The 25,913-nt window shown below is 37.6% G+C and overlaps 1 protein-coding gene across 2 annotated transcripts in view; it reads left to right on the top strand.

The window, feature by feature from the left end:
* The first annotated feature begins 944 nt into the window (after positions 1–944).
* LOC129562047 (UDP-glucuronosyltransferase 2A1) overlaps positions 945–25,913 on the top strand; it is a 66,034-nt gene continuing 41,065 nt past the window's right edge. The window contains exons 1-3 of one of the 2 annotated variants that reach the window (XM_088836370.1): positions 945–1,005; positions 5,408–6,177; positions 22,991–23,622. In XM_088836370.1, the coding sequence (XP_088692496.1) occupies positions 5,462–6,177; positions 22,991–23,622 (1,348 nt within the window). In that variant the 5' untranslated portion in view covers positions 945–1,005; positions 5,408–5,461. Of the gene's footprint in view, positions 1,006–5,407; positions 6,180–22,990; positions 23,623–25,913 lie in introns of both variants that reach the window. The other variant, XM_055434991.2, reaches the window with a different exon arrangement.

The following is a 25,913-nucleotide window of genomic DNA, read 5'->3' as shown; positions in this document are numbered from 1 at the left end:
AAACACTGATTTCAAAAGATATGCACACTCCAAAGTTCATAGCAGCGTTATTTAAAATTACCAAGATATGAAATCAACCTAAGTGTCTAACTCAGTTCAGTTCAGTTCAGTTCAGTCGCTCAGTCGTGTCCGACTCTCCGCGACCCCATGAATCACAGCACGCCAGGCCTCCCTGTCCATCACCAACTCCCGGAGTTCACTCAAACTCATGTCCACAGAGTCGGTGATGCCATCCAGCCATCTCATTCTCCGTCGTCCCCTTCTCCTCCCGCCCCCAACCTTTCCCAGCATCAGAGTCTTTTCCAGTGAGTCAACTCGTCGCATGAGGTGGCCAAAGTATTGCAGTGTCTAACTCAGATGAATGAATAAAGATATGACCTATACAAACAATGGAATACTATTTGGACATACAAAATGATGAAGGAAATGGCAACCCACTCCAGTATTCATGCTTGGAGAATCAGGCTACACATCACGGGGTCATAAAGAGTCAGACAAGACTGAAATGATTTAGCATACACGCATAAAAAAATGAAGTTTTGCAATTTGCAGCAACATACATCAAGTTGGAGGACATAACGTCAAGTGAAATAAGTCAGACAGAGAAAGACAAATACTGTATGATATCCTTTATATGTGGAATCTAAAAAATACAACAAACTTGTGAATGAAACAAAAAAGAAGCAGACTCACAGATACAGAAAAGAAACTAGCAGTTACAAGCAGCAAGAGAAAAGGAGAGGGGCAATATAGGGGTTGAAGAGTAAAAGAAAAAAACAAAACAAAATAGTTTCCAGGGAACCAAGGAAAGAATACACATTTAACAAAAGGTTAAACTGCTTTATAATGTAATGGGTGGGGAATGCAAAGAGTAAAATGATCTGTATAATCTTTTCTTTATTTAAGATCATAATTCTCACATTTGTGCTTACCCAACTAGCATTTATCTATTCAACTTCTTCCTAATCAAATGAGTGGTTTTAACGTTCTGGTTGGAAACTTCAGGTAAGAACTTTTTAAATCTTACAATAAGCAGTACATAAACAATGCATAATGTATACATGGACTTTGTATTTTCTTCTAAAAAGTATCAATCATTACAAGGTTGAGAGTTAACTTCTGGTTTGTTTCATTACTTCCCTTAAAAAATTTTCAGGTTTTTTTGAAATAACTCAATTGAGAGTTTCTCCCCACCTTGACTTCAGTGTTACACTTCCCAATAACTTGTAGATATTGAGGGAATTGTATGATAGAGCAACAATTTGTAAGTTTTATCTAAATGTGAGTTATGATAGAGCAACAATTTGTAAGTTTTATCTAAATGTGAGTTCAAGTGCCTTTTTAGAGCTTCACTCCAAGTGGAAAGTTTATTTCTTCCTCGTTAGCCAACACAAAAGGAACAAATATGGGGAACACGTGTACACCCGGGACGGATTCATGTCAATGTATGGCAAAACCAATACAATATTGTAAAGCAATTAGCCTCCAATTAAAATTAAAAAAAAAAAAAGATTTATACTAATGTAAGTTAAAAGCAAAGGTAATTCTCACAAGTGGCTACTTTCTTCTTTAAGGTAAAACACGAATAAAGATTAAGATGTCATCCTTGGTGGGTATTTTATTTTTTTAATATTGTGCAGTGAATTTTTTATATCAAAAAATATACACATATCTCAAATAGATCTCAAATGAGGTAAAAGTGGTTAGTACTCAGTCGTGTCTGACTTTTTGTGACCCCGTGGACTGTGGCCCTCCAGGCTTCTCTGTCCATGGGATTCTCCAATCAAGAATACTGGAGTGATTAGTAGAACTTCCCGACCCAGAAATCAAACCCGGATCTACAGTTTTGCAGGCAAATTCTTTACCGTTTGAGGCATGAGGAAAGCCCACACAAATCTCAAATAAGTATGCAAAGTCAAATTTATTTATTAAAAAAAGAAAATTTAAAGTTTCTTTAAGAAAATCCTGTTGTGTAAAAAACAATCAATTTTGGTATTGTAAATACTATGCTTACTTCCTTTATGCAATTAGTTAAAGTGCATATTTTATTGTCATCGTTTATGGGGGCATCAGAGGATGAGATGGCTGGAGGGCATCACTGATGCAATGAACATGAACTTGGGCAAACTTTGGGAGTTGGTGAGGGAAAGGTAGGCCTGGCGTGCTTCATGCATGGAGTAGCAAAGAGTTGAACACTACTGGATGACTGAAAAGCAACATGATAAAAATACTTGTATACATTAACCTTTGTTTACATTTTTTAGCTGTTTCTTTGAATTCAATTGATTTGACAAATATATTAACCATACTTTAGCTGTATTTGCTCATAAATTTTCTGGAAAGAGTGTATTAGCTTTTCAATGCTCTTAAGGTCAGAATAATTAAAATCACATTTTCAGATCCTCACATTGGGGGAAAAAAATATTTTTACAACCTCTTTAAATTTCTACGATCAATATAATTTTTTCATTTATTTTCTATTAGCTCAAGAACATAAACAAATCTAAAATTTAACCTCAATAGTTTGATAAATTTTTTATACTTGTCACATTACTGAGATTTTTTTAAAGCCAAAAAGTTTATGATATGAGCGGTTTCTTTTGTGTACATTGTTCATTAATAATGTCCAGATACTTCTAACTCCAAGATGAGAGTCATATATCTCATCTCTCATAAGACTTCCCTATCTGTATCACCCCATCTGAAAATAGTCTCTACTCTGTAGAGCTCTGAAATATTTATTTGATGACTTGCATTGTTTCATCTGAAGATACTCAGCATTTTCCTTAATTAAGAAAAGGAATTCAAAGAGAAAGCTAATAGATTTTAAACATGTCTTTCTCTCTAGGCACTACTCTTGCTGCTTAGTCAGCATCATTTTATTTATTTATACACAAATAAATCTTATACATTGTATTTATAATTGCATAATTTATAGTATCTATTGTCTAGTTGTTCATTATATATTAAAATATTTTATTATCTATTTTATTGTGTGATTTTGCTGCTGCTGCTGCTAAGTCACTTCAGTCGTGTCCGACTCTGTGTGACCCCATAGACGGCAGCCCATCAGGCTCCCCCGTCCCTGGGATTCTCCAGGCAAGAACACTGGAGTAGGTTGCCATTTCCTTCTCCAATGTGTGAAAGTGAAAAGGGAAAGTGAAGTCGCTCAGTCATGTCTGACTCGTAGCGACCGCATGGACTGCAGCCTACCAGGCTCCTCCGTCCATGGGATTTTCTAGGCAAGAGTATTGGAGTGGCTTGCCGTTGCCTACACACACAAAATCATCTTAAGTTGTTTTTAATTTTCATTTTCTAGATAAAAAAATCTAAGTCTCATGAATACTAAGCAGCACACTGTTATGCTAGGATTTTTTGGCCTCTGTGTGTGTGTGTGTGTGGTGCGTGTGTGCTCAGTGGCTCTGATTCTTTGGAACCCGGTGGACTACAGTCTGCCAGGCTCCTCTGTCCATGGAATTTTTCCAGGCAGGAATACTGAAATGGGTTGCCATTTCCTCCTAAGGGTGATCTCCCCGACCCAGGCATCAAACCCAAGTCTCTTGAATCTCCTGCATTGGCAGTGGCTTCTTTACCACTAACATCACACGGGAAACCCAGTTTTTGGTCTAACTGATTCTAAAAATGAATTTTTTTAATATAGCACGTTGACTTTAATATGGGCTTCCCAGGTGGCAGTGGTAAAGAACCTGCCCGCCAGTGGAGGAGACATAAGAGATGTGGATTCGATCCCTGGGTCAGGAAGAGCCCCTGGAGGAGGGTATGGCAACCCACTCCAGTATTCCTGCCTGGAGAATTCCATGGCGAGAGGAGCCTTGTGGGCTACAGTCTATAGAGTAACACAGAGTCAGACAAGATTGAGGTGACTTAGCATACATGCACAACTTTAATATATTATGCTGCTTTTTGTTACATTTATGTACACAATTTTTTCATGTTCTTTTGAGAGACTGTAAGATGAATGTAAGACTGTAAGTATCTCTTCAATTCATCTTTTTCCTAGCAGGGAGTTCTATGCCTAGTAGGTACCTAATAAACACATACAACCTGAATAAAGACAATATTTTAGTTGTCTAAAACTGTATCTGATTCCCTGCTAGTAAATAATATGAACAAAATAGCAGTACATTGTGACCAGTTGTTCATCCTAATGGATCAACTATTTTAAAGTCTCTGGCAAGTGACCATGGACCAGGGGGACTCCAGCAGCCAGATATTTTGTTCATACCATAAAATCCTACTGCACAAAATCTTGAACTGAAATCCATCCCATGAACTGTCTTATCACTCTGCTAAGCTTTGAATAGCTTTGTAAAATGTAGCAACTGTTTTAATAAAGCAGTTACTGTTTCACTACAGATTATCTTTGGTGATGTGGAGCTCAGAAGCAACATCACTAAAAAATATAGGATTTCTAATTTTGATAGATTTATTAAAACAAAATGAGTCACCTCTATTTATTCACAAGCATATACGTATGCACAGTTTTCATAGAGATCATTTTACTGGGATGACTTGATTCTGCATTATTCTGTGTGAGTTACACAAATTTATATTGCACATTTTATTAATATACTGTGTCAGCATGTTTGTATGTATTACTTGTAAGTGGTTTATTTAGTAATTTTTTGTCAGTAATTCATTGACGTAAAATATTTTCCTAAACATATTATTAAAGTACCAATTAACATTACAGTCACTTATGTTTGTTTGCACTTTCCATTTTGTAAGTATTCTTTCCAATAATTTTATCTATTAATGGGTCTTTCCTTCTGACTCAAATGGTAAAGAATCTGCCTACCATGCAGGAGACCTAAGTTTGATCCCTGTGTCAGGAGCAACCCCTGTAGAAGGGAATAGCAACCCATTGAAATATTCTTGCCTGGAGAATTCCATGGACAAGCCTGGAAGACTACAGTCCATAGGGTTGCGAAGAGTCAGACATGACTGAGTGATTAACATTATCTATTAGTAATTAAAAACTTCCTAACAAGCTTAATTGTTGCTAGTGACATTATAAAATATATATTAAGTATTAGCAAATCTATAGTATTAGCAACTCTATATTTTTGAGTAAGTTCCGGCTCTATCTGGAGTTTTAGTACCTAGGTCTGAGTGGAGAGTTGAAATACACAGCAGCTTTAAGCAGCCTAATAGTAATAATTTAACAATTATAAGATACAAAGAAAGGGTTGAAGAATCAAGTTCAAGAAAAGCATAAGAGAGCAAGATTTATACCAAAGCTAAAGCACCAGGCTGAGAAATTATACAATAAATCTATAACTGTCATAAAATTATGATTATAGAGCCACCACAACTAATGTCATTTTTATAGAGAAGTTTTGAATAAAAATGAGAAATAATTTGTCTTTCCTTTTTGTTTAAAAAGCAGAGAAATTCATTTGTGTCACACTTCATCGAATCCTCTACATCAAGCAACATCATGTTGAACAAGATCATTCTACTGTTGTCTCTTCAGATAAGTCTCCTAGGAACCACTTTTGGTGGGAATGTTCTGATTTGGCCAATGGAAGGTAGTCACTGGCTAAATGCTAAGATAATTATAGATGAGCTTATTAAAAAAGGGCATAATGTGACTGTCTTAGTTGCTTCTGGTGCACTTTTCATCACACCAACCACTAACACATCTCTGATATTTGAAATATACGAAGTACCCTTTGGCAAAGAAAGAATAGAAGGAATGATCAAGGATTTTGTTTTGACCTGGATGGAACACAGACCATCTCCTTTAACCATTTGGAGATTCTATCAAGAGATGGCCAAAGTCATCGAGGACTTCCACATGGTGTCCAGAGAAATCTGTGACGGTGTTCTCAAAAATGAAAAGCTAATGGAAAAGCTGAAGAAAAGCAAATTTGAGGTCTTGGTGTCAGATCCAGTCTTTCCTTGTGGTGATATAATAGCTTTAAAATTGGGAATACCATTTATCTACTCCTTGAGGTTTTCTCCAGCCTCAACAGTGGAAAAACACTGTGGGAAGGTACCATACCCTCCTTCCTATGTTCCTGCTATTTTATCAGAACTCACCGACCAGATGTCTTTCGCTGACAGAATAAGAAATTTCATTTCCTACCATCTACAGGACTACATGTTTAATACTCTGTGGAAATCGTGGGATTCCTACTATAGCAAAGCTTTGGGTATGTTACATCTTTTATTATTTAAGTTTGAACAAACAGAGCTTTGTATCACTTCTTCTCTGTTTCCCTATGGCTATTCTTCTTCAACCCTACATATTGATTACTATTACTATCATTTGCTATCAAAAATGAAGATAAAAGACACTATGCTTTGGAACTACAACATGCTGTTTTCTAATTTTATGGATTTGAATATACCAAATAAGTTCTTTTATGGATAAAGTTCTTTTATTTTGTGACAAATACCAAAGTTTAAAAATAGGACTAAATTCTCATTTAGATATTGTATTGAAAATGGAAATTTCCTAGAAACTCCTGTGGGATGTGGAAAAACCTGGAAGAAATTAAGCTTTCTACAAGCCCATTACCAGTATAAACATTTGTGCATGTGTGTTTAAAAACATCATATGTTTATTAAAATGTTTGATTGATGCACACAGACTTCCTACTATGTCCTAGACATTCTCTAGATAGAGAGGTTACAACAAGGGCTGAGGTCAAGTTCCTGGCTTCAAGGATTTCACAGTCAAGCAGAGAAACCAGACACAAAAATGAATATTTACAGTATAAATGATATGAGTAATGGAAATATGTATAAAGGACAGAGATAGTATTAGATTGGCCAAAGAATTTTGTTCAGGTTCTCTAATGTTTTATGGCAAAAATATAAAGGAGACAGGCAGTATGTTACAAGAGAGTGATATTCTAAAATCTTCAGAATTGAGGTGTTCCATCTCAAAAGGAAATTTCAGATATTTTCCTGAAAACTAAATGTAGGGAAGGAAGCAATGTGTCCAATATTGTGGAGTCTTAAAACAGCATATGTGTGCTGGATATTATTGATGGTTCAGTATTCAGTATTCATGAAGGTCAAAGTGTAAAAGTCAGGAAGCATGAGGAATAACTTTGGAAATGTCAGGACAGCAAGAATGAATTTATTCAATATTTATTTACAAAGCCTCTAGTATGTCATGCTAAAAAAAAATTGTTTTTAGTTAATAGTAGTAGGAAAGTTTACAGAAATGCATTCTGATTGTACTGTATTTTATGTAAAATATTTAGATAGTTGTGGACCTCAAATGGAAGGTTGTTAGATGTAGGCCATTGCATCACTCCTGGAAAGATGTGATAAGAGCAGGCACGAGTGAAGTAGTTTATAAACAGAGAAAAACAATGCAGATAATGCATTTAGGGGAACAGGCTCATGATAACCAGTTTTCAATCAGGAGTGTGTGACCATGGGGTGTAATTAAGCTTCTTTGTACCTGCAGGTATTTATCCAGATAAGAGGGCTACTGAAAGAATTAAATGAATTAACATATAAAAGGATTTTAAGATAGTGTCTAGGAGCTAGTGACCAATCAATTTGTATTACCTCTTTATTAGGTAAAATTAATGAGGTGATAAATGATTGATGTGGAGTATTAAGAAGGATGAGGAAGAGATTAATATTGTTTATTCTTCAGATATTAATTGACATGCATGCATGCTTAGTGGTGTCAACTCTTTGTGATCCCATGGACTGTAGCTCACCAGGCTCCTCTGTCCATGGGTTTCTCTAGGCTAGAATACTGGGATGCACTGCCATTTCCTTCCCTGGGCATCTTTCTGAGCCAGGATTCAAGCCTGTGTCTCTGACGTCTCCTACACTGACAGGTGCATTCTTAACTACTGAGCCACCTGGGAACCCTGATATAATTGACATATAACATTAATTACTTTCAGATATACAGCATAATGATTTGATATTTGTATATATTGCTAAATGATCACCACAATGAGTCTGCTAACATCAGCCAGCACATAGTTACAATGGTTTTTCCTTGAGATAGTAATTTAAAAATTAACTCTTTCAGCAAATTTCAAATATACAGTACAATTTATTATTATTAACTATAGTCACCATGCAGAGAAGGCAATGGCAACCCACTCTAGTACTCTTGCCTGGAAAATCCCATGGACGGAGCAGCCTGGTGGGCTATAGTCCGTGGGGTCGCAAAGAGTCGGACATGACTGAGTGACTTCACTTTCACTTTTCACTTTCATGCATTGGAGAAGGAAATGGCAACCCACTCCAGTATTCTTGCCTGGAGAATCCCAAGGACAGAGGGGCCTGGTGGGCTGCCATCTATGGGGTCGCACAGAGTTGTACATGAGTGACGCGACTTAGCAGCAGCAGCATACTCACTACATACTGTGAGGATATAACACACATCTTTGCAGTAAATTTTAACCTGGAAATTTGTATTCTGTGATCTGCTTCACCTATTTCATCTACCCTCTACTCTCATCTCTGGCAGCCACAAATATTTTCTACTGTATCTATGAGTTAAGGTTTTATGTGTTTTGGGATATAAACATAAAAAGATTGTATGGTATCTGTATTTTTCTGTGTGAGATTTCGACTTAGCACAATGTCCTCAAGGTCCAAGGTCCATCCATGTTGTCATTTGGAATTTCCTCCTTTGCTATGCCTAAATAATATACCAGTGTGTGAGTGTGTGTGTGTAGGTGTGTGTGCAGGCAAGACATGAAAACAACATCAACGAACAAATAAAAATGTGATACCATATGTAGCTATTGTAGATAATGCTGCAATTAACATGGGCCATAGATATTTTTTGAAGTTAGACATAGAGGAAAACAATAGAATGGGAAAGACTAGAAATATCTTCTAGAAAATTACAGATACCAAGGGAGCATTTCATGCAAAGATGGCCTCAATAAAGGACAAAAATGGTATGGACCTAACAGAAGTAGAAGATATTAAGAAGAGGTGGCAAGAATACACAGAAGAACTGTACAAAAAAGATCTTCATAACCCAGATAATCACAAAGGTGTGATTACTCACCTAGAGCCAGACATCCTGGAATGTGAGGTCAAGTGGACCTTAGGAAGCATCACTATGCACAAAGCTAGTGGAGGTGATAGAATTGCAGTTGAGCTATTTCAAATCCTAAAAGATGATTCTGTGAAAGTGCTGCACTCAATATGTCAGCAAATTTGAAAACTCAGCAGTGGCCACAGGAATGGAAGAGGTCAGTTTTAATTCCAGTCCGAAAGAAAGGCAATGCCAAAGAATACTCAAACTCCCACACAATTGCAATCATCTCACACACTAGTAAAGTGATGCTCAAAATTCTCCAAGCCAGGCTTCAGCAATAAATGAACCATGAACTTCCAGATGCTCAAGCCGGTTTGAGAAAAGGCAGAGGATCCAGAGATCGAATTGCCAACATCTACTGGATCATGGAAAAAGCAAGAGAATTCCAGAAAAACATCTACTTCTGCTTTATTGACTATGCCAAAGCCTTTGATTGTGTGGATCACAATAAACTGTGGACAATTCTGAAAGAGATGGGAATACCAGACCACCTAACCTGTCTCTTGAGAAACCTGTATGCAGGTCAGGAAGCAATAGCTAGAACTGCACATGGAACAACAGTGGCCGACTTTATTGTTTTGGGCTCCAAAATCACTGTAGATGGTGATTGCAGACATGAAATTAAAAGATGCTTACTCTTTGGAAGGAAAGTCATGACCAACGTAGACAGCATATTAAAAAGCAGAGACATTACTTTGTCAACAAAGGTCTGTTTAGTCAAGGCTTTTGTTTTTCCAGTAGTCATGTACGGATGTGAGAGTTGGACTATAAAAAAAGCTGATCGCTGAAGAATTGTTGCTTTTGAACTGTGGTGTTGGAGAAGACTCTTGAGAGTCACTTGGACTGCAGGGAGATCCAACCAGTCCATTCTAAAGGAGATCAGTCCTGGGTGTTCATTGGAAGGGCTGATGTTGAAGCTGAAACTCCACATGATGCAAAGAGCTGACTCATTTGAAAAGACCCTGATACTGGAAAAATTGAGGGCAGAGGAGAAGGGGACAAGAGAGGATGAAATGGTTGGATGGCATCACCGACTTAATAGACATGAGTTTGGGTGAACTCCGAGAGTTGGTGATGGACAGGGAGGCCTGGCGTGCTGTGATTCATGGGGTCACAAAGAGTTAGACACAACTTAGCAACTGAACTGAAGTGAGGCTTCATTTCCTCTGATAAATATCCAGACATGGAATTGTTGCATCATATGGTAGTTCTATCTTCAGCTGTTTGAGGAGGCTGCATACTGTTTTCTATAGTGAGCTGTGCCAATTTATGTTCCCACCAACATTGCGCAAGGGTTCCCTTACTTCACATTCTCACCTACATTTATTTATTTTTATTTTTTTTAATAACAGTTATCCTAAGAAGTGTAAGGTAATAGCTCATCATAGTTTTGATTTTCATTTCCTTGATGATTAGTGCTTTTGAACAACTTTTCAAGTTTCTGTTGGCCATCTGTATGTCTTTGGGAAAATATCAGTTCAGGTCCTCTGACCATTTTCAGTCACATTGTATGTATTTTTGTTACTAAGTTGTATAAGTTTTTATAAACTTTGGATATTAGCCCTTTGTCAGATATATGATTTTCTCCCATTTGATAGGTTGCCTTTTTATGTTGTTGATACTTTACATTTTTTGTGCAGAAGTTTTCAGTTTCATGTAGTCCTACATGTTTATTTTTGCTTTTATTGCCTTTGCATTTGGTAACAAATCCAGAAAAGCATCCCCAAGATCTATACCAAGGAGATTAGTGCCTATGCTTTCCTCCAGGAGTTTTGTGGTTTCAGTTCAAACTATAAAAGTCTTTAATCCACTTTGAGTTAATTTTTGTACATGATGTAAGATAGGGATCCAATTTCATTCTTTTACAGGTGGCTGTGCAGTTTTTCCAACACCATTTATTGAAGAGATTGTCTTCTCCACTGTATATTCTTGACTCCTTTGCTATAACTTAATTGACTGTATATAAGTGGGTTTATGGATGAGAAGTCGGAGAAGGCAATGGCAAGCCACTCCAGTACTCTTGCTTAGAAAACCCCAAGGACGGGGGAGCCTGGTGGGCTTCCGTCTATGGGGTCACACAGAGTCGGACACGACTGAAGTGACTTAGCAGCAGCAGCAGCAAGGATGAGAAGTATTAAGAGGGATGTCAGTTATAATTGGTTCATCATCTCTTCTGGGTATGTTAAATAGTTGCCCACAAATTGGAAAGAAGACAGATATTTCTCTCCTGGAATCTAAATAAAAATCTACCCATTCTAAAGTTTAGAGAGAATAAGTGCACTACTGTGGTGATTAGGAACTACCCAATGAAGACAAAGAGATGGTCAACATCCTAGGGTTAAACTGGACCATAAAATTTAAGGAAGAGGATAAAGGAATGGCGATTTCATGAGGCAACAAAGCTGTCAAGATGTTTGAAAACTCTTTAACCTCCTCATGCATGTTGTAAACTAACAGTGAAATCTGAACATACGCAGCATCTCAGTTAATGAACTAGAGGAATGCACATCTAGAGCTCCTTGGTCATGATACATGTCTGCATTCTTATCTCATCATTTATGTTTTTTTATCAACTACTCATGGTCAAGCCTGGGAAAATAATGATCAGGATTATGATGTTTTTTGTGTTGGTGAAATTATCCCTTATAAACCTTCCCCATGCTAGCAATCTCAAAATCACGTTTCATTATATTGTGTTTGTAAGTTAATACTGGGAATAAAACCACACTATTTTCCCTGTCTTAAGACATTAGAATAATCTTTCTTAACAATTTGTTCATGGGAATGTAATGAAAAATTCTAAAAAGATTCTTACCTTCTAATTTTGATAATATCATGTTTCTAATCAAATTACACTTTTCCGACTTAGAATGACTATTTAAAATTCGCTTTACTAAAACACAATATTCTTAAGTCTGGGGACTTGAACGGTCATATTCAAAAGGTCAGGTAAGAGAGAAAGTACTGACACAACAAAGTAATTTATTTTTGTGCTGGACTTTGTACATGCAGAATGATAAATGAGGATTGTGAACAGAACTGATGTATAAAGAACTTATTTCCAGTTTATAATTTGAATTTATCTTTTACTTTAGCTTGAGCGCTCTAACTAAAATCATTGTGAAAAATACATATCCACTCAGGTCTCAAATTTTCACACCTGAGTATACAAATGGAGGAGTAAATAAATGGAGTAAAAAAAATGTAAGATTGTTTTCTGCAGTGGAATGCTGTAAGAATCTCAGAGTGAGTCCTTAATCTCTTCTAATTGCTAGAAATTGGATATTATATGGAAATTACCTCTTTTATTTCAGACATTGGATATTTGGTTCAAACTCATGAATATTATAGGAATACCATGTAATATTTGCTGATCTCTTCTGTGTCACTGTATAGTGGGATGAGCTCTTCATATTTAATAGATATATTAATCCTTAGTGAACTTTTGAAGAAAAATCTACGATTGCAAATGAGAATATTGAAGCTTAGAAATAGTGAACATGTTAAAATCAAATCATATAGCTCTTAAGTTGAGAAAATTTTCAAACAAGTGTTTCTAATACCAGAGCATTTAGAAGGATTTTTCTCGCCTTTAAAATAAATTATCATTTTTTCAGACTCTTTTAAGATGAAACTTTCTTGGGTACTGTTCTTCTTCCTTTCGATGTATTTAGTTTTGAAATCTGATATTCTATTTCTCTCCTATTTTACTTTGCCAGATGGAATTTAATTTGGCCATATTATCATGAGGCAGCTTGCTATTCCTTTAGGCATAGGTCTCCAAGTGACTCCATTGCATGGGGCAATCTGCCTGAGGATAGTTTTCTGGTCCTAAGAAAGCTCCACTTTAACTGAAAATGAGAAAAAGCTTCTGCAGATTTCAGATATATTTGTTTAAAATTGATCCAGGTACATTTTATTTTTGTTTATATTAACAACAGAAAAGCTACCATAAAAACTGGGGAAACATTTAGGGAAATAATAGTGTAGATTTTCTAATCCAGTAAAAATGCATACTATAATCCATAAATATTACCTATTACTAACAACAGTTTTACTCCGTGGCCACTATAAAAGCAAACAGTTTTTTCTGTGATCTTTATTTATTATATTTATATAAATAATGTATTTTATAGATGAATAATTAGATGAGTAACCTTTAAAAACTAATGCCATCTATAATAACAATAGACAGTCATGCAAATATATTAAGTTCAATAGAAAAAATAGCAGACCTTCAAAAAAACAGTGTGACCATAGTATTCAGATCTTCACATGAACAGGGGACTCACTAAGCATAGGTAATTAATATAAAATAAAGTGCTGCTGCTGCTGCTAAGTCACTTCAGTCGTGTCCGACTCTGTGTGACCCCATAGACGGAAGCCCACCAGGCTCCCCCTTCCCTGGGATTCTCCAGGCAAGAACACTGGAGTAGGTTGCCATTTCCTTCTCCAATGTGTGAAAGTGAAAAGTGAAAGTGAAGTCGCTCAGTTGTGTCCGACCCTTAGCGACCCCACGGACTGCAGCCTACCAGGCTCCTCCATCCATGGGATTTTCTAGGCAAGAATACTGGACTGGCTTGCCATTGCCTTCTCCGAAAATACAGTGCTAGAAATGAGACAAATCTGAGTGTGTATTATCAGAATAGTGATTGATTTCTAGTAGTCTTTTTAAAGTAGAAAAATAAATGTATTGGGGTCTTTTCCCTGAAGGGTATTACATTTTGATTTGGAATTTTATTTCTGTTTTTCTCTTCTTAGTCTTTCCTTTGCTCCCCTCTCTCCTTCCTTCCTTCCTTCTTCTAGCTTAAATTTCAATTGACCTTGATTGCTTTGAACTTTTCAAATCACCACTAGTAACATTCCCTTTTCCACAGTTACGCATAAGCCAGATGATAACCATAAGTGCGATATCCAAGATGGAATTTGTTGAGGGACTTCCGCAATTCCCAGGAAAAACTTTCACTGTGTTTTGCTCCCGCTCAATGTAAGGGATGAAAGTTATAGTCTTTATGGGTATAATCTTGAGCCTTATATCTTTGTATTTCTTCAATCATCTTTGAAATTTGGAACTGAATACTGTTAGTGTTAGATCATGTGTGAGGCACCTGGGCACTGAGCATGACTGACGCTTGTGGAGGAATTTGTAGGTGTTTGGGAACATCTGCATTAAAGCTCAGATGCCCCAGGCAGCCATTGTCTGAAGGGCAGAGAGGAGGTAAGCCTAGTTGATGCTGCTGCTGCTGCTAAGTCACTTCAGTCGTGTCCGACTCTGTGTGACCCCATAGACGGCAGCCCACCAGGCTCCCCCGTCCCTGGGATTCTCCAGGCAAGAACACTGGAGTGGGTTGCCATTCCCTTCTCCAATGTGTGAAAGTGAAAAGGGAAAGTGAAGTCGCTCAGTCGTGTCTGACTCGTAGCGACCCCAGGGACTGCAGCCTACCAGGCTCCTCCATCCATGGGATTTTCTAGGCAAGAGTACTGGAGTGGCTTGCCATTGCCTTCTCCAGCCTAGTTGATAAGATCTGGTTAATGTGATCACTTTAAATCAGATTCTCCTCCTACAATATCAATATGGCTAACATCAGTTTCTCCTCCTACAATGTCAATATGGCTAAAATTTATTAAGCACAAATGCTATTCTTAACATGCATTTCTTAACTCAGGGCTTCCCATGTGGCTCAGTGGTAAAAAATCTGCCTGCTAATGCAGGAGATACAGGTTTAACCCCTGGGTGAGGAAGAACCCCTGGAGGAGGAAACAGCAACTCACTCTAGTATTCTTGCCTGGAGAATTCCATGGGCAGAGGAGCCTGGTGGGCTACAGCTCATGGGGTCTTTAAAGAGTTGAACATGACTTAGTGACTAAACAACAGTTGCTTCACTCAGTACTCATAACTACAGAAAATAGGCACTTTGATTTCCCCTTATTTTGTAATTACCCTGAGTAACTTGCCTGAGGCTATAAACAAGGAAGTGGTGAAGTATTTAAGGCCAAACCCAGTGCTGGCATTTCTTTATAGAGAACTTTAAAAGAGGTTTATACAGGGTACAAACAAAGGGAACAAAAGAAAGTGCACGTAAGTTTAAAATGTCAAATGAATTAACTAAATGCTAATCAAAGAGCTCAAATATATTTGAAGCACTGATGAAAGGCTAAAAACTCTGAAATTACTGAAGAGGTGATTACTCCTGTTCCTAAAACAGTGTTAGGACTGGTTTTCAGACTTCTGTGGCTGATGGAGCCACCTCCAAATCTGAGTGACAATGAGAATTAAGTCAGCACAATTAAGTCCTAGCAAACAGAGCAACATTCATGGAGCACACAGGAAAGGGAAAACATCAAGCCAGGGCATGTCTGGGAAAAAATGTAAGAAAAACTCCTGTACAAAAATATTGTTTTAGAGATTTTCAATTCAAACTAATAGCATACTTTAAGATACTTTGATTTAGTTTTATTGGGCTTCCCTGGTGGCTCAGTGGTAAAAAATCTGCCTGCCAATGCAGGAGACACCAGTTCTATCCTTGGGTCAGGAAGAGCCCCCAGAGGAGGAATGGCAACCCACTCCAGTATTTCTTGCCTGAGAAATCCCATGGACAGAGGCGCCCGTGGGCTCCAGTCCATGGGGCCACCAAAGAGTCAGACATTACTTAGTGACTAAACAAACAAACAATTTAGTCTTATATGGATGACTAACATTCTCCAGCAAGTGTTATATACACACTCTTACTAAATCGTATTCTGAGAGCTTTATGTCTGTTTTATTACTACTGAGAGTCCTTTTTTTCAAAATAAAGAATGAAAAGGAGCAATTGATTCTGAAGAGGAACAAAACCTGCCAGCCCCAAAAGTGTCTCTTTGGCTTGAGTATTATCTGGGGCTGAATGTTTTTAATGAGACAAAGACTCAGGAAGTCTTTTTTTTTTTTTTAACCTCCCCTTTAACAGCTTAAGATAATTTAGATAAGGTACTCAATCAGTGAATTAAAATGGACTGGAATGGGTGAATTTAACTCGGATGACCATTATATCTACTACTGTGGGCAGGAATCCCTTAGAAGAAATAGAGTAGCCATCATGGTCAACAAAAGAGTCCGAAATGCAGTACTTGGATGCAATCTTAAAAATGACAGGATGATTTCTGTTCGTTTCCAAGGCAAACCTTTCAATATTACAGTAATCCAGGCCTATGCCCCAACCAGTACTGCTGAAGAAGCCGAAGTTAATCGGTTCTATGAAGACCTACAAGACCTTTTAGAACTAACACCCAAAAAAGATGTCCTTTTCATTCTAGGGGACTGGAATGCAAAAGTAGGAAGTCAAGAAACACCTGGAGTAACTGGCAAATTTGGCCTTGGAGCACGGAATGAAGCAGGGCAAAGGCTAATAGAGTTTTGTCAAGAGAATGCACTGGTCATAGCAAACACCCTCTTCCAACAACACAAGAGAAGACTCTACACATGGACATCACCAGATGGTCAACACCGAAATCAGATTGATTATATTCTTTGCAACCAAAGATGGAGAAGCTGTATACAGTTAGCGAAAACAAGACCAGGAGCTGACTGTGGCTCAGATCATGAACTCCTTATTGCGAAGTTCAGACTTAAATTGAAGAAAGTAGGGAAAACCACTAGACCATTCAGATATGACCTCAATCAAATCCCTTATGATTATGCAGTGGAAGTGAGAAATAGATTTAAGGGACTAGATCTGATTGATAGAGTGCCTGATGAACTCTGGACGGAGGTTCGTGACATTGTACAGGAGACAGGGACCAAGACCATCCCCATGGAAAAGAAATGCAAAAGAGCGAAATGGCTGTCTGAGGAGGCCTTACAAATAGCTGTAAAAAGAAGAGAGGCGAAAAGCAAAGGAGAAAAGGAAAGATATAAGCATCTGAATGCAGAGTTCCAAAGAATAGCAAGGAGAGATAAGAAAGCCTTCCTCAGTGATCAATGCAAAGAAATAGAGGAAAACAACAGAATAGGAAAAACAAGAGACCTCTTCAAGAAAATTAGAGATTCCAAGGGAACTTTTCATGCAAAGATGGGCTCGATAAAGGACAGAAATGGTATGGACCTAACAGAAGCAGAAGATATTAAGAAGAGGTGGCAGGAATACACAGAAGAACTGTACAAAAAAAGATCTTCACGACCAAGATAGTCACGATAATGTGATCACTGACCTAGAGCCAGACATCTTGGAATGTGAAGTCAAGTGGGCCTTAGAAAGCATCACTACGAACAAAGCTAGTGGAGGTGATGGAATTCCAGTTGAGCTATTTCAAGTCTTGAAAGATGATGCTGTGAAAGTGCTGCACTCAATATGCCAGCAGATTTGGAAAACTCAGCAGTGGCCACAGGACTGGAAGAGGTCAGTCTTCATTCCAATCCCAAAGAAAGGCAATGCCAAAGAATGCTCAAGCTACCGCACAATTGCACTCATCTCACACGCTAGTAAAGTCATGCTCAAAATTCTCCAAGCCAGGCTTCAGCAGTATGTAAACCGTGAACTCCCAGATGTTCAAGCAGGTTTTAGAAAAGGCAGAGGAACCAGAGATCAAATTGCCAACATCCGCTGGATCATGGAGAAAGCAAGAGAGTTTCAGAAAAACATCTATTTCTGCTTCATTGACTATGCCAAAGCCTTTGACTGTGTGGATCACAATAAACTGTGGAACATTCTGAAAGAGATGGGAATCCCAGACCACCTGACCTGCCTCTTGAGAAACCTGTATGCAGGTCAGGAAGCAACAGTTAGAACCGGTCATGGAACAACAGACTGGTTCCAAATAGGAAAAGGTGTACGTCAAGGTTGTATATTGTCACCTTGCTTATTTAACTTATATGCAGAGTACATCATGAGGAACGCTGGGCTGGAAGAAGCACAAGCTGGAATCAAGATTGCTGGGAGAAATATCAATAACCTCAGATATGCAGATGACACTACCCTTATGGCAGAAAGTGAAGAGGAACTCAAAAGCCTCTTGATGAAAGTGAAAGAGGAGAGTGAAAAGGTTGGCTTGAAGCTCAACATTCAGAAAACAAAGATCATGGCATCTGGTCCCATCACTTCATGGGAAATAGATGGAAAAACAGTGGAAACAGTGTCAGACTTTGTTTTTTTGGGCTCCAAAATCACTGCAGATGCTGATTGCAGCCATGAAATTAAAAGACGCTTGCTCCTTGGAAGGAAAGTTATAACCAACCTTGATAGTATATTAAAAAGCAGAGACATTACTTTGCCGACCAAGGTCCGTCTAGTCAAGGCAATGGTTTTTCCCGTGGTCATGTATGGATGTGAGAGTTGGACTGTGAAGAAAGCTGATCGCCGAAGAATCGATGCTTTTGAACTGTGGTGTTGGAGAAGACTCTTGAGAGTCCCTTATACTGCAAGGAGATCCAACCAGTCCATTCTAAAGGAGATCAATCCTGGATGTTCATTGGAGGGACTGATGCTAAAGCTGAAACTCCAATACTTTGGCCACCTCATGAGACGAGTTGACTCACTGGAAAAGACTCTGATGCTGGGAAAGGTTGGGGGCGGGAGGAGAAGGGGACGACGGAGAATGAGATGGCTGGATGGCATCACCGACTCTGTGAACATGAGTTTGAGTGTACTCCGGGAGTTGGTGATGGACAGGGAGGCCTGGCGTGCTTTGATTCATGGGGTCGCGGAGAGTCGGACACGACTGAGCGACTGAACTGAACTGAACTGAACTGAACTCGGTCCCAGAAGAGCCCTTCCACCAGAGAGATCTGCAGAGAACATGCACTACTGTGGGAGGGAACTCACCAGGGCCTGGACACCAAAATCCAATCTGTGTTCCATTGTCTCTATGGCATAGCAAACATTCCTTTACAAAATATTTGATTTTGCATCTCCATGTGAATTCCCTTCCTCCCCTTTAAAACCCCAAGCCCCTGCTTCCTTCTCCTTCTCTCAGATGGCATAAAAGTGGAAGTGAAAGTTAGTCACTCAGTCCTGTTGGACTCTTTATGTCCACATGGACTGTAGCCTACCAGGGTCCTCTGTCCATGGGATTATCCAGGCAACAGTACTGAAGTGGGTTGCCATTTCCTTCTCCAGGGGATCCTCCTGACCCAGGGATTGAACCTGGGTCTCCTTCATTGCAGGAAGATTCTTTATTTTCTGAGCCATTAGGTGGCATGCAAGCCTCAATTATCTAGCTTATTCTTGGGCCTTGTAGTCTTATGGAGACCCTGTATGTCATTAAATTTGGTTTTTCCCCTGTTCATCTGTCTCATGTTGATTTAATTCTTAGATGAGTCAGAAGAACCTAGAAAAGGTAAAGGGAAAGTGCTTTTCCTCCCCTAAAATTCAAAGTACAATAGCAGTATTGTAATTGGTACAAATGTTCTATGACTGATCTAGTTTTCAGTTGTGGTACTTATATTTCACAGGCTTATACTTTTAAAATTATTTTCTGAGCTCTTTAGTTACATTTAAGATGCCATTATCAAATATTCACAATTGTGAAGTACAGCATTTTCTAATTTTTACTATTATAAAATGTATCTCAACTATTTCATTTAAAAAGTAGAATATAGAAGAAAAAACATTGGATGAAAAACCAAAATACTTATGCATTTCCAACATTATGACTTTCAGATTATTGAAACCTCTCTTGACCTGTTTTCTTACATACAAACTGATGGAGTTGGGCCACCTGGACGTATGCAGTCTCCAGAATGACAATTCCACAATGTTATTACTGAAACCTTATTCAGAAGAGCTATTAGTGAATTAATAAAACAAACAAATGTGTGATTAAGTTACAAAACTTTATTTTTTTCATGAAATTATGCACATTTGGCTTGTTATTTTTTCACTGATGGAAATTTAAATCAGCTTATACCTGTATATGTCCCCAAACATAATTTATTTTTTAATCTCTTCATAATTTTTGAATGTGCAAATTGTGAATAATTTAGACATATAGGAAACCATAGAATAAAAAGAACAGACACCTCTATTGATTATAATGAGATTATTTCAACAGTCAAGAATAATTTAATATCTCTCTCTGTATATATCAGTTACTAATCAATTTTGTTATCTCTTATTGTCTTTATTAAAATAGATAATTATTGTCCTGAAGAGATCACTTAACAGTGGAAAGCTGACTCCATGAGCTCTTGAGTTTTCTGTTTTTTTTAAATTCAGGGTAGTTTAGGGCTGCCTACGTCCATATGATTCTTAGGTATATTTTGATAAGTGTTATCATAGTTATTGACAGTAATATCTAATTAATTATTATATTATACTTACATGGACTTCAATAATTGGACAAATCTCAGTATTTCACATATAAACTTTCAGTTTATATTGTTTATATGCTCAGTATTTAACATACAAACTTTCTTTTTTTTTTTAATTCTAAAATTTTTATTTAATAAATGGTACAAAGCACAATGCCAAAAACATTAACAGTTAAAATTTCACCAAAAGAAAAAATACTATAGAATACACAGTTGTAAAAAGCTACATTAAGTTATTTTACAACTGCCTCAAGCTGCAAAAAGAAAAAAAGCCAATGCCGTACCTAAGTTATCCCTCTCTCAAAATAATGCCATTTATGTTAAAAACCATGAGCACCCCATCAAAAGACGGGAACTGCTTTTGTATCACTTTGTATCACTTTGCTATACACCTGAAACAAATACAACACTGTAAATAAAATATAGTACAATATAAAATAAAAATAAGTAACAGACCTTTGGGTCTTTACACCAAGTTAGAGTTCCTATCAGAGGGAAAACAGCACCACAGCCGTACTGAATCCTCATGAAGGAGGCACACGAATGACTGGATTACAGGAGTTACAGGAATGAGAGTTGCTCACTTCCCAGAAACTACAGCTCACAGAAAACCAACAAAGGCACGAGATACAGACCATTCACTTATGAATGTGTAAAACTCAAGAAAGTTCACATTATTCCTACAACATGTTGAAAGTGCTTCAGAATTCACACAATACTAATTTTCTTTTGGTTCTGGTTAAATTATATATACCAGTTTATAACAAATGGTAAAATCTGTAACTCTGCTCAAAGTTTTAAAAGATTACTTAAGAATGGTTTCTTGTATTTCGATGCCACCTTTATAGTTCTGGTTTCTCATTTCTTAATTAGTAAATTCAGCATGCAGGTTCTATCCCAGGCTAATTTATACACTTCCAGAAGGAAAGGCCTCTTGAATCCACAGAGTGTTGAGGTGGGGAGCCCCCAACCACGTCAGATTCATTTCACATATGATAATATACATGTTTCAATGCCATTCTCCCAAATCATCCCACCCTCGCCCTCTCCCACAGAGTCCAAAAGACTGTTCTATACATCTGTGTCTCTTTTGCTGTCTCGTATACAGGGTTATCGTTATTCTCTTGCTATATTCCATATATATGCATTAGTATACTGTGTTGGTGTTTTTCTTTCTGGCTTACTTCATTCTGTATAATAGGTTTCAGTTTCATCCACCTCATTAGAACTGATTCAAATATATTCTTTTTAATTGCTGAGTAATACTCCATTGTGTAAATGTACCACAGCTTTCTTATTCATTCATCTGTTGATGGACATCTAGGTTGCTTCCATGTCCTGGCTATAATAAACAGTGCTGCAGTGAACATTGGAGTACATGTGTCTCTTTCAATTCTGGTTTCCTCGGTGTGTATGCCCAGGAGTGGGATTGCTGGATCGTATGGCAGTTCTATTTCCAGTTTTTTAAGGAATCTCCACACTGTTCTCCATAGTGGTTGTACTAGTTTGCGTTCCCACCAACAGTGTAACAGGGTTCCCTTTTCTCCACACTCTCTCCAGCATTTAACATATAAACTTTCAGTTATTCTTTATATGTGCTTTGTCTCCTTTCTATAAGAAGATCATTATAGCAACATATTTCTTTATGAAGATATTTCAAATTCTCTTCACTAGACCTATTTTAATGGGTCTCACAATTACTCATACTCTTCTCTTGCTATTTTTCTTCAAAATCTAATTAATTTTAAAATTGTTGCTGCTATAATCAAACTGGGGCTAGCTCTTTAAAGGACACAAATACAATCATTCTGAAAGCATCACTTCTCTATGCCCTCTTTCCCTTTCTCTGCTTTCCTGGTCCTTTTGTTTCTCAGGGGTCTGAAATGACATCATTCAGGGGCAATAGATTATGAAGATAAAATTCAGCAAGTAATTTCCATTCTCAATTCCCACTTTTTATTCTTTTAATCACTTTATTTGTTCTTATTTTCTCTTTTTAAATGCAGCCTTTAAATATTTTAACTTTTAAAACAGCACCGTTGTATATTAATAGCTGACCTTGTTTGATTTGGTATTCATTAAGAACCTCAACTAATAGATATCATTACATCCATGTCTAGCTAGTAATTCTGTGGCTAGCCCACTGATTTACTGGTCAATCTTTTGGCAAATTTATTAGACTGCCAGCATTACTAAATTCTTGCTCTGAGCCAAGAAAGATATACTAATCTGAATATACATTTTATAAATTTTATAAATCACAGTTACTACTGCAGAAAACACAGATATCAGGCTTATAACCCGTCTGATTCTTTCTTTACAGTAGCACCAGGTTTCATTTCTTTTGTTGGAATAATCATATTAATACATTTAAGAACTTGAGTTATATTGTTTTCCTTTTAATCTATAGATTAATTGAGTTATGAAAGAATGTAGCTGTCACATCAAATATTATTTTATTTGAAAAAAATAATCTACCTAAATGCTTTATATGTTGAAAGCTTCTTTTCATCTTAAAAGATCTACAGTAAGATGGTTTCCATAATGGATGTCACCATACCTAAGAAGTTTTACCATCACCTGATTTTTAATTTGACTCTGATTGAAATTGTTCTAAGTGGGAACGTGCTAATTTGGCCAACGGATGGTAGCCATTGGTTAAATATTAAGATGATTTTAGAAGAGTTGAATCAAAGAAATCACAATGTCACTGTACTGGCTTCATCAGCGACCCTATTCATCAATTCCAATTCTGACTCTCCTGTGAATTTTGAGGTGATACCCGTTTCCTACAAGAAGAGCAATATAGATTCCTTAATTGAACATATGATAATGCTGTGGATAGATCATAGACCGACTCCTCTCACACTCTGGACTTTCTACAAAGAACTAGGAAAACTCCTAGATACTTTCTTCCGCATTAATATACAAATCTGTGATGGAGTATTAAACAACCCCAAGTTAATGGCAAGACTTCGGAAAAGTCGTTTTGATGTGTTGCTGGCCGACCCAGTAACCATCTGCGGAGATCTGGTTGCTCTGAAATTAGGAATTCCATTTATGTACACCCTGAGGTTCTCCCCAGCGTCAACAGTGGAGAGACACTGTGGAAAAATCCCAGCACCTGCGTCCTACGTACCTGCAGCCCTTTCTGAGCTCACGGACCAGATGACCTTCGGTGAAAGGCTCAAAAACACCATGTCTTATCCCCTGCAAGACTATATATTTCAATCCTACTGGGGTGAGTGGAATTCATACTACAGCAAAGTCCTAGGTAAGTCTCTAAAATGTTCTCTCACTAATGATTCCAGATATATTATTTATTATTGTTGATACAGCAAAAGGTTTCCATACCACTACAAATGCCAAGCTGAAGTAAATATGTGTGGGCTAAGTCACTTCAGTCATATCTGACTCTTTGTTGTCCCATGGACTGTAGCCCTCCAGGCTCCTCTGTCCATGGGATTCTCCAGGCAAGAATACTGGAGTGTGTTACCCTTTCATCCTCCAGGGGATGTTCCCCGTTCAGGGATCAAACCCTTGTCTCTTATGTCTCCGCATTGGCAGGTGGGTTTTTTACCACTACTTATTATATATTATATATGTTTACACAATTGAATATTATTTTTGGAAAATTCCTAAACAATGGAAGGGTGGTGTTAACATGCATGATGTTGTCTCAAACAAATAATCTTGTGCCTGTTTAGGTAATAGCTTTTCAAAGTGCAAATCAACCTTCAAATATAAATGAAACTATCTTCAAATATAAATGAAAATATAAATACATTCATCAGGATAAATTCAGTTCAGTTCATTTGCTCAGTCATGCCCGACTCTTTGTGACCCAATGGACTGCAGCCTGCCAGGCCTCCCTGTCCATCACTGACTCCTGGAGCTTGCTCAAACTCATGTCCATCAAGTCAGTGATGCCATCCAACCATCTCATCCTCTGTCACCCCCTTATCCTCCTGCCTTCAATCTTTCCCAGTATCAGGGTATTTTCCAATGAGTCAGTTCTTCGCATGAGGTGGCCAAAGTATTGGAGTTTTAGCTTCAGCACCAGTCCTTCCAATGAACACCCAGGACTGATCTCCTTTAGGATGGACTGGTTGGATCTCCTTGCAGTCCGAGGGACTCTCAAGAGTCTTCTCTAACACCACAGTTCAAAAGCATCAATTCTGCAGCACTCAGCTTTCTTTAGAGTCCAATTCTCATGTCCATACATGACTACTGAAAAAACCATAGCTTTGACCAGATGGACCTTTGCTGGCAAAGTAATGTCTCGCTTTTTATGGATAAATTATGACACTACTAAAAGTACTTTTGAAGTGATACCCGATTTACTTTCCCTTCTTCATTCTCCATTTTTTCTTTGTCTTAGGAAGCTTTAAAAATCCTAGAATTAGACACTGGGAACTTGAATTTATACTCTTTTCTGCCTCTCACTATCTCTCCATCCTGAGGCTCCCCTGGGTGCTTGGGCCAGCATTGTCTCCAGCTTAATTGCTCAGGGATCTCTGGCACACCTCAGGGTTTCTTGCCTTACCAATTCTTTATGAAAATCAAACAAAATAAAACAAACTGTCAAGGCCAGTTATGGTTTATTGTTTGTATTGCTTCTTTTTCTGATCTTCATGAGTCTTCCTTTCTTTCTTTTTCTATTTTATTCTTTCCTGAATGCGTTTTTTCTCTAGATCTATTAGTAGTAGCAGGGATACTAATTAACAGCAATTAAGTGATGCTACCAATGGTACTTTCTTACAAAGGCATGATACTCTTTTTTTACTCTAGAAAGATTGAGGGCATGAGGAGAAGGGGGCAACAGAGGATGAGGTGGTTGGATGGCATCATTGACCCAATGGACATGGATTTGAGCAAGCTCCAGGAGATAGTGAAGGATAGGGAGGCCAGGCGTGCTGCAGTCCATGGGGTTGCAGAGTCGGACATGACTGAGCAACTGAACAATAGCAGCAATGCTATATCAATTATGAAGGATTACATTTATGTTGAATATTATTTATAACAAACTACACAGAACTGTGCAATGACAATGCCCTGATTATATAAATATTTGTAGAAAATAAACATCTCTTCTATATACAAAATCTCCCTTCTCAAATGGTGTCATGATAGATTATATAACATGTGTAAAGCCTTTGTAATACAGAATGTTCCCAACTTCTCATTTTCACAGGACAATAATCTAGCTGCAGAAGTATTTAAGAAATTGAATATCTTATCTGCTTAAATCTTTTATGCTCCTCATGTTACTCAATGTAGTTGAACAATAACTACCTTGAATATTCTATTTCAAGTAGAAGTGTATTTCAAGAAGAACTGGTGAAATCCAATTTGTCCTCTGTTTGCGATTACATTCATCGAGTTTTAGAGACACCTGTGAACTGCAACCCGATCCTGAAACAGATCAGTTTATATATTTTATATTATTTTCTTTTAACACAAGAGGTTTCATAACGTCATGTGCTGTGAAGTATCCATTTCAAGGGCCATTCTTCAGTTCTGTGAGAAAGGCTAGAAAAATAAAATGTAAAAAACAAGCAAGCA

Source organism: Moschus berezovskii, chromosome 5 (assembly GCF_049115385.1).
Source record: "Moschus berezovskii isolate FMDL1 chromosome 5, NW_MosBer_1.0, whole genome shotgun sequence".
Taxonomy (NCBI): Eukaryota; Metazoa; Chordata; class Mammalia; order Artiodactyla; family Moschidae; genus Moschus; species Moschus berezovskii.
This window is presented reverse-complemented; position numbering and strand designations above follow the sequence as displayed.